Raw genomic sequence first — 13394 nt, forward strand, 5'->3', positions numbered from 1 at the left:
TAAAAAAAGTATACACATAAAATCCCACTGTGTGGGTTGGAGAAGCGGGCCCCAGCACAGTCTGAAGAAAGAGACAGCCAGAGTCACGGACCCACAGACTGGTGCTTCTCGCAATAAAAAAGGAACTGCATTTATTTATTGCACCAATACACTTCCAATATTGCACCAGTACATGTCCTAAAACGCACCCAACTATGCACCCGCCACCGACACGCTTGAGTTCAGCGTCGCCGTATTAATTAATTCAGTTCCATTTATAAATAATATTACTTTGTACCGCGGACACCGATAGATGCCATCCTTCTTTTTCAGTGGGCGCTGGGATCGGTGCACTCCCGCCGGAGAAAAGCGTGCGCTTACTCAAAAATTGCCGTGAGTTTATCAGTTCCCAATCCATCCCACCATTAAAGCTGGTATATTGGCCAAAACGGATAAAAATTCCTTTCACGTCTGCCACGCACGAAGCCCACCTCTCTCTCTCTCTCTCTCTCTAGAGGTCGGGGCGGAGAAGGCGGCTGCGGGGCTTCTTGCGGCGCGGTGTATGGAAGCCGGAGCATTGGCCGGAGATGACTTGGTCCGGTGGCGTGGAGGAAGCGGCGGCAGAGGTGTTTTGGGGGATTAAGGGAAGGTGAGGTTAGGAGATCCATGAAAGCTTATTGGGTTATCTCCTTTAAAAAGGCTTAGATTCATAATGTCGCGTATCAGCTGCTTTTTTCGTCGCTCTTCTTCCGGTCTGTCTCCCGACCTCGGCTCCCGAAGCTCGCCCAATCGCTTTCTCTGATGGAATGCAGCTTTGTCTAGTTGGGGTTTGGAGTTAGGGTTTGTTTTTTTGCGCCCGAATCTAGGGTTCCGGTTAAGTCCGTTACAGTTTCTGCCTCGCTGCAGTCTTTTTCTGCTTCAGTTCTCTCGTACTCCGAGGGTGGTGTGGTAAATTGTTGGCTCTGCGGTGGAATCTCGTGTATTTTGCGTAGATCTTTGAATTTCGGATTCGATTTGGGGTTGGGGAGGTAGGCTGGTAGAGATTTCGTATAAAAGTTCGAGCTTTTTAATTTCTCTTATTTCCTTATCTTTCAGAAAAATGCAGGCTTTTTACAGTTAGATTCCCTCAGAGAGTACGTCATTCTCTTGGATCATGGTTTTTTTTTTTCAAAAAGAGTTTTGTAAATTCACTATGTCGCTTTTCTTCCTTTCCGTATCTCCATCTTTTTGAATACTTGGTCATTCTTTTCTCCCCTTTCTCATTCGCTTTCTCGCGTCTTTCCCCTGTACTCAACGAATCTAGGGTTTCACGTGTTGTTGCTTGCCATTTTTGAAGAATGGGACTATATTATAGGATTTTTCTTATGGTTCTTATTACGAAAATTTATCAATAATTAGTTGTCTTTATGCGCAATTTTGGTAAAAAGAAACGCTGGAAGCAGCGTCTTTATAGAAGTATAAATTGCACAGGGATGAGCTTAGGACGTCAATGTGGTCTTGTAATGCTCTGTTGGGTAAAAGTAATCGAAAAAACCCTTCTTTTCTACGGTAATGTTATCTCTCTCATCTGGCTGTAACTGTTCGAACTTTGCATTCTTATCCTGCATAATTCTGCAATTTCTAACTTTAGTTCATTATTCTTGTAGCTTGAGGCTTGAGTGGGAGCTATTTACCCCATGCATCTGAAATGTTCTGCTTGATAGCTCTGGTGGGTGATTTTAAGTTACTTAGTTCTTAGGTTGGAGTGATGGTGAAGAACTTTCTCTAATGGGCTTCTCTTCTGTCTCTATATCAATCTACAGGTGCCGTCATGAGTGGGTTTCAGAAGAGGAACGTGCAGGACCTGCAGAAACCCTTCCCGGGTTGTATGGGAAGGATGATTAACATATTTGACTTGAATATGGCCATGGCTGGGACCAAGCTGCTAACTGATGAAGCTCATAGAGGTGGTATTTAAGACTCCTCTTCAAGATGTTGTCAATTTCACATAATTTTCCTGGAAAGTGTTGTGTTTGAATATGTGGTAGTTGAAGTTATTGAGATATTTTTATTGAAGCCCTTTTTTCTTTGTTATGCCCCAAGATTGCTGTTTTTTTCTTGATATTCTCAGTCTCCTCATGCAACTCAGCACTCGATATTGCTGCTTGTAGATGGTCAGTCTGGTTCCTTTTTTTCTTTTGCTTTCAGATTTATGGACTTTTCAGAAGCTGTTTTGATTTTACAGTTTGCCCTTTTAAAAAAAAAAAAATTGGACAACTTAAATGTATGTTCATAATTAAGGTGATGAATCAGTATATTCTTTCTGGACTTCTGGACTTAATTCAGTTTCTTTGCAAAATTATGTTTTTGTAGAAAAGATGATTTTTGCCCTTTATTTTAATTTTTTGCTTTTTTCCCATCATCATACATGTCTTTTCTTTTTCTTTTTCTTTTTCTTTTTCTTTTTTTTTTTTTTTTTTTTGTGGGTGGCCGGTGCGGTCTGATCACCAATCCAACTTGCTAATTGATTCTTGAGCATATTCGTGGTGTTGTTAACGTGGATAAATCATTGAGCAGGCTCTCCAGTTCGCAGAAATCAGCCTGATGTTAAGAAAGAAGCCATGGATCCAGCTGGACGTTTTGTTGATGGCAAACAAGTAAGCAACCTTGACAGTGCCGCTTGAGGTGAAACATAATCCCTATCTAATGAAGTTTTCTTCTGTGTTCTGATGTAGACTTCATTGCAGATCGCTAGTGATTTGTGGAAGAGTTCTTCAATCAAGAAGTCAGGCGGAACATCGGTGAAAATGCTGATAGCACAGGAGATGTCAAAAGAAACAGAGTTGAATCGGAAGCCACCTGGTGTTGTTGCTAGATTAATGGGTCTTGATGATGATCTGCCAGCTACGAAACCTGTGTTATTTGCAAACAAAAGGGTCACACAAGAGGGCTATTCAAGGACTACATTAACAGGACCATTTCAGGGTCGCAGGCAGCAGGAAGATGTCTATTTTAACAAGCCAATGTCATGTGAGAGTGACCATGAAAGGATGGAATATAGGGATGTGTTTGAAGTCCGGCAACAACCATCAAGAACCAGCTACATCAGGGATCAACCTCTACAGAAGGGAAGATACAACAAAGACCAGAATGAGAAACGAATGGCTCTTGTTCGTCAAAAATTCATGGAAGCCAAACGTCTAGCTACAGATGAAAGGCTCCTTCAGTCCAAGGAGTTTCAAGATGCTCTTGAGGTGCTGAGTTCAAACAAAGATTTATTCATCAAATTTCTTGAAGAACCAAATTCCCTCTTCTCGAAGCAAATAAGAGAGCTCTATATGGTTCCTCCAACACCTCAGACACAACGCATTACTGTATTAAAGCCATCAAATACGGTTGAGCCAAAAGGTGAAAAACCGGTGAAAAAACAGCAATATCCGAGAGTTGATGAGGGTGGATGGGAGACAAACAAGCCTTATTGGAGCAAAAGCTTCACCAATTCAAAGGATGAAAGCATGTCTCAGCCAACAAGAATAGTGGTCTTAAAGCCTAGCCCTGGGAATCCCCATGACATGAAGATGAAGGTGAACTCCTGTATCACATCACCTGAACTACTGCAACAAAGTGATGTTTATGAAGGTTTGGGAGATAATGAAGCCATAGGTCCAAGAGAAGTAGCCAAGGGAATCACTCAGCAGATGCGAGAGAGTCTGAGTTGCCACCGGAGGGACGATTCTTTGTTATCTTCAGTGTACTCAAATGGATATGGTGGAGATGAGAGCTCATTCTGTAAGTCAGAAAATGAGTACATGGAAGATGAGGATGGTAGCATTAGTGACATGGAGGTTATGACTTCAACTTCACGACATTCATGGGATTATGTCAACAGATTTAGTAGTCCTTTCTCTGCCTCATCTTTTGGCCGGGCATCCTGTTCACCTGAGTCTTCGGTGATTAGGGAAGCCAAGAAACGGCTTTCAGAGAGGTTGGCTTTGGTGGCATCTAATGGGACATGTCAAGAACAAATGCAAATGCCTAGGAGCTCGAGCACTTTGGGCGAGATGCTTGCCATTCCTGGGGTGAAGAAAGAAGAGGGTGGTGATGGAGGCCTTACTTTTTCAAGCAGCAAGTTGTTTGTAGGAGATGATGAATTGAGGGCACCAGCAGCCTGCTTATCCATTGGTAGGACAAATGTTGGAGATGATCACTGCTCCCCCCAGACCTTATCAAGGTCAAAGTCTGTCCCAGTCTCGTCTTCAGTTTCGGAAAATATTGGGTTGAGCTTTGACGCTTCTAACTCTGAAATTAACAAACCTATTGCTACAAAGGAGGTTGCAAAGTCTAAGAATGGGAAATCATCTTTTAGGGGAATAGTTTCAAGTTTTTTCTTCCCTAGGGGTAAGAAAGCGAGTAGAGAGAAAACTATTCCTTCTCCCTTGGTGGGTTCTGATAATAGATGTCATTCTGGCAGTGTTGAGACAATTGTCCATAAAAATGGTGCTTTATCAAAATCAGTTCAGAATAGTTTACTCATGGAAAGTCCACCAATAAATTTAGAGGTAGAATCTGCCTGCACTGCCTCACCAACTTTGCCCAGTGATGGATCTAAACGAGGCTATTTCTCTTCTAAGGTTTGTCATCTGTGGTTTATATCTTGTTCTCTTTATCTTGGTTAAGGTGAATAACGCACTGTCTTGCTTCTAATGGCTTGCGTATTGCTATGCAAAATAGTAATTTTCAATTGTTTTTTCTTGTTCTTTTCCTTGTTATCTGGCTACTCTGAATGTTTGCTCTTCCTTCTTATAGGGTTCTTTGAACTGTTGTGATTTGATTTCTTTTCGTTAATTTTTTGTTAATAAAATCACAAAAATATGAAAGGAATATCTTCTTTTTCAGTGCCTTTCTGCTGTTTATGCTGCTTGATAAATAATCAATGCATGTTAGACTTCATCGTATCTTTCTGCAAATTACACTAATTCTTTTCCTCCAATTTGTTGCTTACAAAAAATATTTTCATTCCTGACAGGCTACTCTTTCTCTTGAGGAACCCAGGACATCTGATAATTTGATTCAGAACCTGAACAGGTTTAGGTCCTCCAAAAATTCAGGTACTAACTGTGATCAGCCGAGCCCCACTTCAGTTCTAGATGTTCCTTTTGAAGATGATGCCAACGTCAATGGGCTCCAGTCATCTGAAAGTGCCAATGCTGGACAACAGCGTAAGTTTTAGGCTTAAACTTATCTGCAAATCTGGCTGAAACTTACCTGCAAATCTTTTCTTTTCATATGCTAATGGGTTCCTATATCATCTTCCTTCAGAAGCACTGTCTAGATCTTCACCATTTGAATCAGTTGCCCGTTCATTAGCATGGGATGACACCCACCAGGAAGCATTGTCAGCAAATCCCTCAAAAATGTATAGGGCTTTGTCCAAGGCAGACAATGAAGAACAAGAACGATATATGTTTGTCCAGAAGTTATTGTCATCTGCTGGCTTGGATAGTGAAAAGTCTGACATGGTATTTGCCAGCTGGCATTCGGTGGACAGCCCATTGGATCCAATATTGCTTGACAAGTTCTTGGATCGGAAAGGGGAAGAGGCCAAGTCTAGGGAGAGGAGATCAAATCAGAAGCTTTTGTTTGACTGTGTCAATGCAGCATTGTTAGAAATTGGTCGGACTACCTTACTAAGTGCATACCCATGGAAGGGTGCTTACCATCATGCCCGGAGGAATACTTCACGTGATACATATCCGGTGGAAGTATGGGGTCTTCTTAGGAACTGGTTTTCAGGTGAGGGGAAGCAGGTGATGTACGAGGCTGACAACAGCAATCTTTTGATGGACAGAGTTTTGAAGAGGGAGGTAGAAGGAAGAGGATGGGCTGAATCAATGAGGTCAGAAATAGATGAGATTAGTATTGAGATTGGCAGGGACGTTTTGGAGGATTTGGTCAAAGAGGCTTTGGTAGACTTTGATGGTACATGTTTGTAATGAGGTCTCTTTCTCACTTCATTTCTTCTCTTTTTTCCCCTTTTCTTATGGCCTCTGTTAATTAATGTCATTGTTTTCACTGTGGTGATGATGGCCATTACATTGTTTAATATCTATATTGGTGTAATATTTACATTCCAACAAGTGATGATCTCTGTGTATTCTCTATTCTCTGATATTCGATGATTGCTCATAGAACTGTTGGCTCATAGAACTGTTGGCAATCGCTAATTCTTTCACCTTTATCCATTTCATGCTTGTATAGATGTAATCTTATGTTTCTTATATTATTTACTAGTGATGTTTTTGCCTTGACAATTACAGTAGAAGACATCATTATCACCAACTATGCAAGATTAGGGTGTCTCCGGATCATGGTGGGGTCAATAATGCTTTGTTGTTGGTGGATATGTTAAATGTCTAACTATGTCAGCCGTGACCGTGTCAGTGTGTTAAATAGATTAAATTCAGAGGCCCTGAGCTGTGGGCGGTGGGGGCGGTTGTAATGACAGGCTCTGAGAAGAGTCTCTTTTTGGGCAAGGTAAAACAAAGGCCCCCTGTGGATTCCTTCTTGGAAGACTACAACAGTCTAGAGAATCTGTCAAGGTGCGAAACATTGAATTATAGTTATCTCCCCACCATTTTATAATCCTGCCAGACTCTTATAACATTTGTTAATGAGATTAGCAGAATCCGTGAATACAGCTCTAGTTGGTGGTGAGAATTTGTGATTTTTATTTCCTTTCGAGGAGAAGTTGGTTCGCTGAATTATTGAATTGACTTCGGGTTTGATCAGACTCTGAGATAAGTAATTTATGTGGGGTTAGCACCACAGTGGTTTTCTTAGTTTATTTGTTTGGTTTGGTGTTTGATAAAGGTGTGTGTGGTTGGTTGCTTGTGTTCTACAGCATTCGCCTGGCATCTCAAATGGCCATCACATGAGCTGTATGTGATCTGGCCTGTCGGTGGGGTTACCAACATGCAAGGTTCCGTTCTTTGCTTCCATCCAGTCAATGAGTTTTATCGTTGGAAGTGCACCAACCATATAAAACCAAGTAAAATGCAACCAATTGGGTTTCTCCATGTTTGATATACAATTAGGGTGTCGGTGTCAATCACTTCTTGATTTGCTGATTTTGTTTCTTGTTTGTCATTTAGATGGTACCGAGTTGGCTCGTTAGTTTTTCCACGCGCCAAGGAGATGTACTATATACAACCTTGTGAGACTGATACCTGTGCCTGATCCTTGGAATCGGTTTGAATCTTGCATGATGAGCTCCCATTGATAACCATGGCACAGGGAAGGTTAACAAGTTGAAAAACAACTGGAAGGGATCTTCCGTGTAATCTCTCACCCTCTTAATGATTTCACATTGTCACAGGTCTTGGTGATTTTTGTCACTGCTACAAATCAATTTAAATTCAAAGTTAATCCAATATTGAAGTGGTATTTTATTTCTTTTTCCTTTCCAGTGAAGCATCATTTATTTGAGTCCAATCATTATTATATCTTTTTCCCCTTGGCTTATACGATGCAATAAGTAGATTCACATTGCTTTCTATTCAATTTTGTTTCATAGGCGTTTCTTAGAACCTTCTAGGAGAGCTCTGCTTAACCATGTCCCTCGGTGGTAAATAGAATGGTCCATGGCCTCAACTACATCTACTTGTTCGAGAAATACTCTATGCACTGCAGACGTGCAGCTCGCACCATGGTGATTGGCTCACGCACGGGTTCAGGTGCAGCATGAAAAAAAAAAAATTTTTTTCGCCGGCGCGCGTGGAGCTGCACCACCCGTGATATACAAGGTATTTCTCGAACAAGTAGATGTAGGCCCAGGAAAGGAATAGGCCCAGTGCAACACGATCATCAAGAAGAACAGTACCAATGACGCTATTCCGTTCTTTTTGGGCTAGGTGAAACTTGGACATCCGATATTGGCATGCACTAATGGTCTCCTGCCCCATACCAGGCCTGTAGCATGGTAGAGCCACTCACTCCAAATGGCAGACTTAGATGATTCAAGGAGTCGCCCAGACGCCATCTGGAAGATTTAACATCTGCTTCACTCGAAGTTTTAGCAACTGCAGATCATCTCCAATACTGAAGATTCATTGGAAGAATGGTAGAGGCAAGGAATCTTTATTACTTGCCGATTACTGGAATTTTAATGGTCCCAAGCATTTAAATGATGGTGGTTAGAACTGACCTGTAGTACTATCATAACCAACAGAGAAATCAGCAATCCTACTACCAACATTAATCGCATATTCCTTAACCATTTAATCATTCTTAGAAAGTTCAAATGAATCCGACTAAGGATATCAGAAGCAGCAGCAGAAGATTTATGTCAGTCAGTCTCCACCTTCCACAACCATGCAGAAGAATACTTACAAACCATCACACAGTCCCTAACTTCTTGCAGAACCCAGCAGAAGTAGCTGCATATCTTCCCCTTTCTTTTAACTTTTATTTCTAGGTGTGTGGCAATTTACAGTCTTAAGTCCGCACAGCTACCACTAGCTGTGGAGACCATCCAACGTCTTTCGGTCCACGGCCTCGTTCATAAGCTGGCTTGGATTAAACCCATAACTGCAATTAAAAAAAGAAACGATAAAAGGGCGGAGGGGGGGGGGTGGAGGGCGCGAAGGAAAGGAAGAAAAAGGATCACAACAATAAAAGAAAATTCATAACATTCTCTAAGATGATTAGGATTCAACAATGCGTGCAAGTTCCCTAGGCATGTACCAATAAGAAGAATATATATAAGTGTAGCCCTATGAAAGCTGTAGAATTTTTATTTTTGAAGTAAGATTTTAAATCTTGTGAGATAAATTTATTTTGATATTATTATTAAACTTGAAATAAGATATATGGCCATCCCACCATGTCATAGAGGATGTTCCAAATACGTCAATTGAGACATGAAGATAATGGTGGGACAGTCTTATCCCGACATGGTGCTCCATCCCGATGTTTTATGGGATGGTGCTCCATCCCGATGTCTTATGGGATGGTGTATCGGACTTGAGTCCATAATTTAAAGTCTCTATCGTTATCAAACCACTAGAAATTGCATGGAACTTGATGGCGCTGTTTCATAATCACACAGCAAAACACAATGCAAGGTGATCAAAACTGTAGATTCAAGACTCAACTTTTTTTCTTTTTAAATTGCATTAATTTGCACAAATGAGTTAAAAGCTGGGAAAAGGGGATGTATGCTTTTAGTACCCAGTTTTATAATTATCTGATGGTTGAATATTTTGAGAAAAACACTAAAGTTTTTCCTTCGAATTATCACCATGCAGTTCTGTCGGAAACGAGAGCTTCTAAACTAATGCATTGGGAAGTCTCGCAGAATCAAGAAAGAGTTGTGTGTTAGGCTCCCAAATGTACTAAGAACTGCCCCATTCGAACAACACCACCAAGTTTGTGCCTCCAAATGTGATGTTTGAAAATATTACCTTGACCCGTAATGCTTTCAAGTTAAATCAGAAAATGCACTAAGATACCGTTGTGTTATCTAGGAGAGATCTCAAAGTTACAATAAAACAATAATCATTTACCTGAATAGTACCGAAATTAGAAACTTCTAAATGGAGTTTTCGAGATGAATGCTACAACCTAGTATTATTATGCTCTTCAGTTTCCCAAGCTCAGACTGTGAGAAGTCAAAAGGAATTTTTTGCTTATTGAATGGTCTAATATCTGAGAGGCAGAAGTCTTATGCACAAGGTAGCATGTGGATTAAAAAGGCAATATGAGAAGCTATAAGTGGACAATAGAGGAAGCTAACTGGAGAGAAAAGGAGAGAGTAGCTCTCAGCAAAGCTCGAAGTGGAACGTGGTTTTGCCATGTCAATGAAATCTGCAGCTTTAATACATAAAAAAGAAACTGGAATCCTAGGATATTAAACACAGCACACATCAGAAGTGAAGAAAGAAAATGGCATTAAGTAGGGTACGTGAATGTGACGGATCTGATTTTGTCACACCCATGATTCAAAATATAAATTAAAATAAAATTTAAAAAAAATGAACAACCATCACATACCTACAGAACACTGTACCTACAAAATACTATCCCTATAGGTATGCAAACCTTCCAACTTAGTAAAACTTCAATATAATATCCATGATGACAAATTCTAGATAGTGATAACAAAATAAGTTACTATTACATATATCAATTATAACATCAACTTTTTACAGCATTGCATATCAGTTTTTAAACTACATCATTAAATATTACTATCCCAAGAACTAACTATCTTTACACAGATTGGTCTCACTTCTATTTACAAATCCCCAAAATACCAAGTATGGTCCCAAAATTGAGTTCCTAAAATATAAAAAATAACAAATAAAAGTTTATGACCTTTACGGTTCAGTAAATAACCAAGACATAATCAAAAAATCAAACTACTGAAGACAAATAAGTATTTGATATAAGAATTAATATACCAACATAATATATATAGTTAGAGTCAAACTTACAGCTCTACAACATAAATATAATCATGCAAAACAAAAATCATGTATAAATTAAAAATATTCCAAAATTCACATAGAAACCAGATGATTATCTTAAAAATTTCATTAATATCATAAGATCATATCTTTCAAAAATATTATATTAACTTATCAATCTATATGACTACGGCCAGATATAATCCCTATGACAGGCTCCAGTATACCGTATTTAACCCCTGCGAAGTAGGTCCATAGTACCGTATTTAACCCCTATAAAGTAGGTCCATAATACCTAGTTCCGGAATAATCAATATCAATTACCAACGTACAACCCCATGGTAGGGATCGAAATATAGGTAGACTTAGAGTTTAATACGTATATACAAACTCGATTCAAACAATCTTTAGTATAACATATATAAACTACAACATATATAAAATTTTGCATCAGTACATAAAATTCATAAAAGCGACTAATTCTCAAACTTTCAATAATTCACATGTAATATAATTTTTCTAAATCAATGTATTCATACTTAGTAATATGAAATTCAAAGATTCATACAAGTTTCCCTCAAAATTCTATAAATTAGAAATCGTTCTAATAAGCATATAATCATCAATTTGCAAAATACTATGAATACTGGATACTTAAAATACTCATAATTCTATGATTTATATTTGGCTCAATAAGACTAATATAACAAACATATGGCATGATTTTCAAAACATTGGGTAGTAATTAAATCAATAAATATTCTCAAAATGTACTCATTTATTACTTTATGTAATTAATTTGATTAAATAGAGGTTACTTACTTTGTAGAAATCCTTTATCAAGTTATCTAAAACTTCATCAATACTCCTTGAAACCTAATAATCCAAACACATATATATATAATCTAAAATTATTATCACATTATTCTCTTGAAACAATTTGTAAAACTCCTTAAAATTTTTAAAAACTAGATTGCAGATTCACTATCTTTTCTGCATAATAGCCCTAATTCGGGATTTATTTATCCTATCATATAGCATCCAAAAATTCTCAAACTTTACAAATTGGTTGAACAATCGGTTGATAACCTTTAGTTAAATTTTTAAATTAAAATACTGAACCATTAAAAAATTAAAAATCTTGGATTACCACATTCAATCTGCCCCAAAAATCAGCAACAATCTTTCCTTAATACTCTTCCCTTATTACTCTAACCTATTTAACAATTAAATTTCAGATTTAAATCAGATTTAATGTCAAAACAAATTTAGGGTTTACTTACATTGATCAGAAAGAGAACCTCAGAATAGCAACCACATCAAAGAAGTAGAAAACAGAAAAGAAAAGGAAGAGCAAGAAGAAGAAAAAGAAGAAAAAAAGATGGAAAAAGAGAGATAGGGTATGCAGGAAACAAGGAGAGAAGAGAGAGCATGTGTGCGAGAGAGAAAGAAAGAAGGAGGCATGCATACGAGAGAGAAAAGAGAGGAAGGGAGTACGGGTGGGAGGCAGTGAAACAGGGGGTTTTATCCTCTTATTCGGTTGGGGTATAGGTGTAGCGAAAATTCAGTGCAGGGGCAAAATGGTAATTTTAAATTTTTTTCAAAATTACTATTTTACAGCGGAATTATTAATTAATCTCATTAATTAATACTAATTAATCCTACACTAGAATCTAAATATGATACAATAGCATGCATTTAAATTTGAAATTCAAATTTGAAACAGTAAACTTTTTTACTGTACTGTGTTCAGAACACATCACCTTTTGCGGGTAGTCGATCACCGCAATCTGATCACCGTCGGAGGGCTCTGATCGTCACGTCGCAGCCACACTAGTGTCTGACCTCTACGGATCGTCCACACGAAGCTCCCGTCTGATCGGTTCCTCACGAATGCTAGTTCGTGATTCCATCTTTTTGATGGCTGATGTTGATCGAACTCCTTCGATCGATGTGTGCCGACTCTTTGGATGCTTCGGATCATCTGCATGGTTGGTTGAGAGGCTGATGGATCTCTCCCTGAAATTTGGTGGACTCACAACACTCGTGGCACACCAATCTCACTTCCCGAACCCTAGGTAGAAACCCTAGGGTACACACCAAAAACCCTGCACCCACTTCTCTCTCCTTTTTCTCTCCTCTCGGTAAATTTTGAACACTTCAAAATTTTTTCAGAACCTCCCCACGCCCCTTATCTCTTCTTTTTTTTTTTGTTTCATTGCCCACGCCCCCTCCCTTTCTCATTTTATAAAACATCGCAAGAGATGTTGAAAACGTGTGAGTGGATAAGAAGAGGTGGTTGCTCACTTAAATTCAAATCAAATTTGAATTCAAGTGTCAACCAATCTTATCCTCATCCATTTGTGCGAGAAAGAAGATATGGCGTGGCCCTTTTTTTGTGCGTGGAGACTTTCACGAGAAACCATTTCTCATGTGGAATATGGGGCGCACAAAAGAGGATAAGCTGGTGCATGGTTATTTGGTTATCCATTCAAATTCAAAATCCCTTTGAATTTGGATGGGTAACAAACCAAGTTAATCCAAATAATTGACGCACAGAAATATGAGCGTGAGAGAGCTTTGCGTGGGAAAAATTTCACGAAAAAATTTCTTCTCGTGAATTCAAATGGGCGCAAGGAAGTTGGGTGGCGCAGGAATTTAAAACAAGATGGTTTGATTCAAATTGAGCCAACCTAATTAAAATAAGTTAAGCACAATTAGACCAGATTAAATCCAACACAATTAGGCTTAATTAGGCTCAATAAAATCCTAATCAAATCAGGAATTAACTAAACCTAACCCCTGATCAAATCAGGGACTAAGCCACCTTAGCGATTAGATCAACACTTAACCTAATCGGGTCAATCCAAACTGAATCCAATTCAATTAGATTTGATCTAAAAATAATTACTCAATCAAATTGAGTTAATTAGCGATCAAATTACTAATTAAACTTCTCATAAATATTGA

General features: G+C 38.7%; 1 protein-coding gene and 1 long non-coding RNA gene across 2 annotated transcripts; one reads left to right on the forward strand and one right to left on the reverse strand.

Annotated features, from left to right (window-relative positions):
* Positions 1–470: 470 nt before the first annotated feature.
* On the forward strand, positions 471–6119 carry LOC105043126 (uncharacterized; the record flags this gene model as incomplete). The annotated part of the gene is given in 6 exon segments (XM_073255982.1): positions 471–1687; positions 1782–1928; positions 2536–2615; positions 2694–4589; positions 4985–5177; positions 5278–6119. Coding segments are annotated over 5 exon segments (2982 nt in total). The 3' UTR covers positions 5952–6119.
* A 2092-nt stretch (positions 6120–8211) lies between these two features.
* On the reverse strand, positions 8212–11900 carry LOC114914135 (uncharacterized). The gene is made up of 2 exons (XR_003800759.2): positions 11708–11900; positions 8212–8544 (listed from the first exon to the last, which is right to left on the reverse strand). It is a non-coding gene; the product is annotated as an uncharacterized lncRNA (long non-coding RNA).
* Positions 11901–13394: the final 1494 nt, after the last annotated feature.

Source organism: Elaeis guineensis, chromosome 4 (assembly GCF_000442705.2).
Source record: "Elaeis guineensis isolate ETL-2024a chromosome 4, EG11, whole genome shotgun sequence".
In the NCBI taxonomy this organism is placed as follows: domain Eukaryota; kingdom Viridiplantae; phylum Streptophyta; class Magnoliopsida; order Arecales; family Arecaceae; genus Elaeis; species Elaeis guineensis.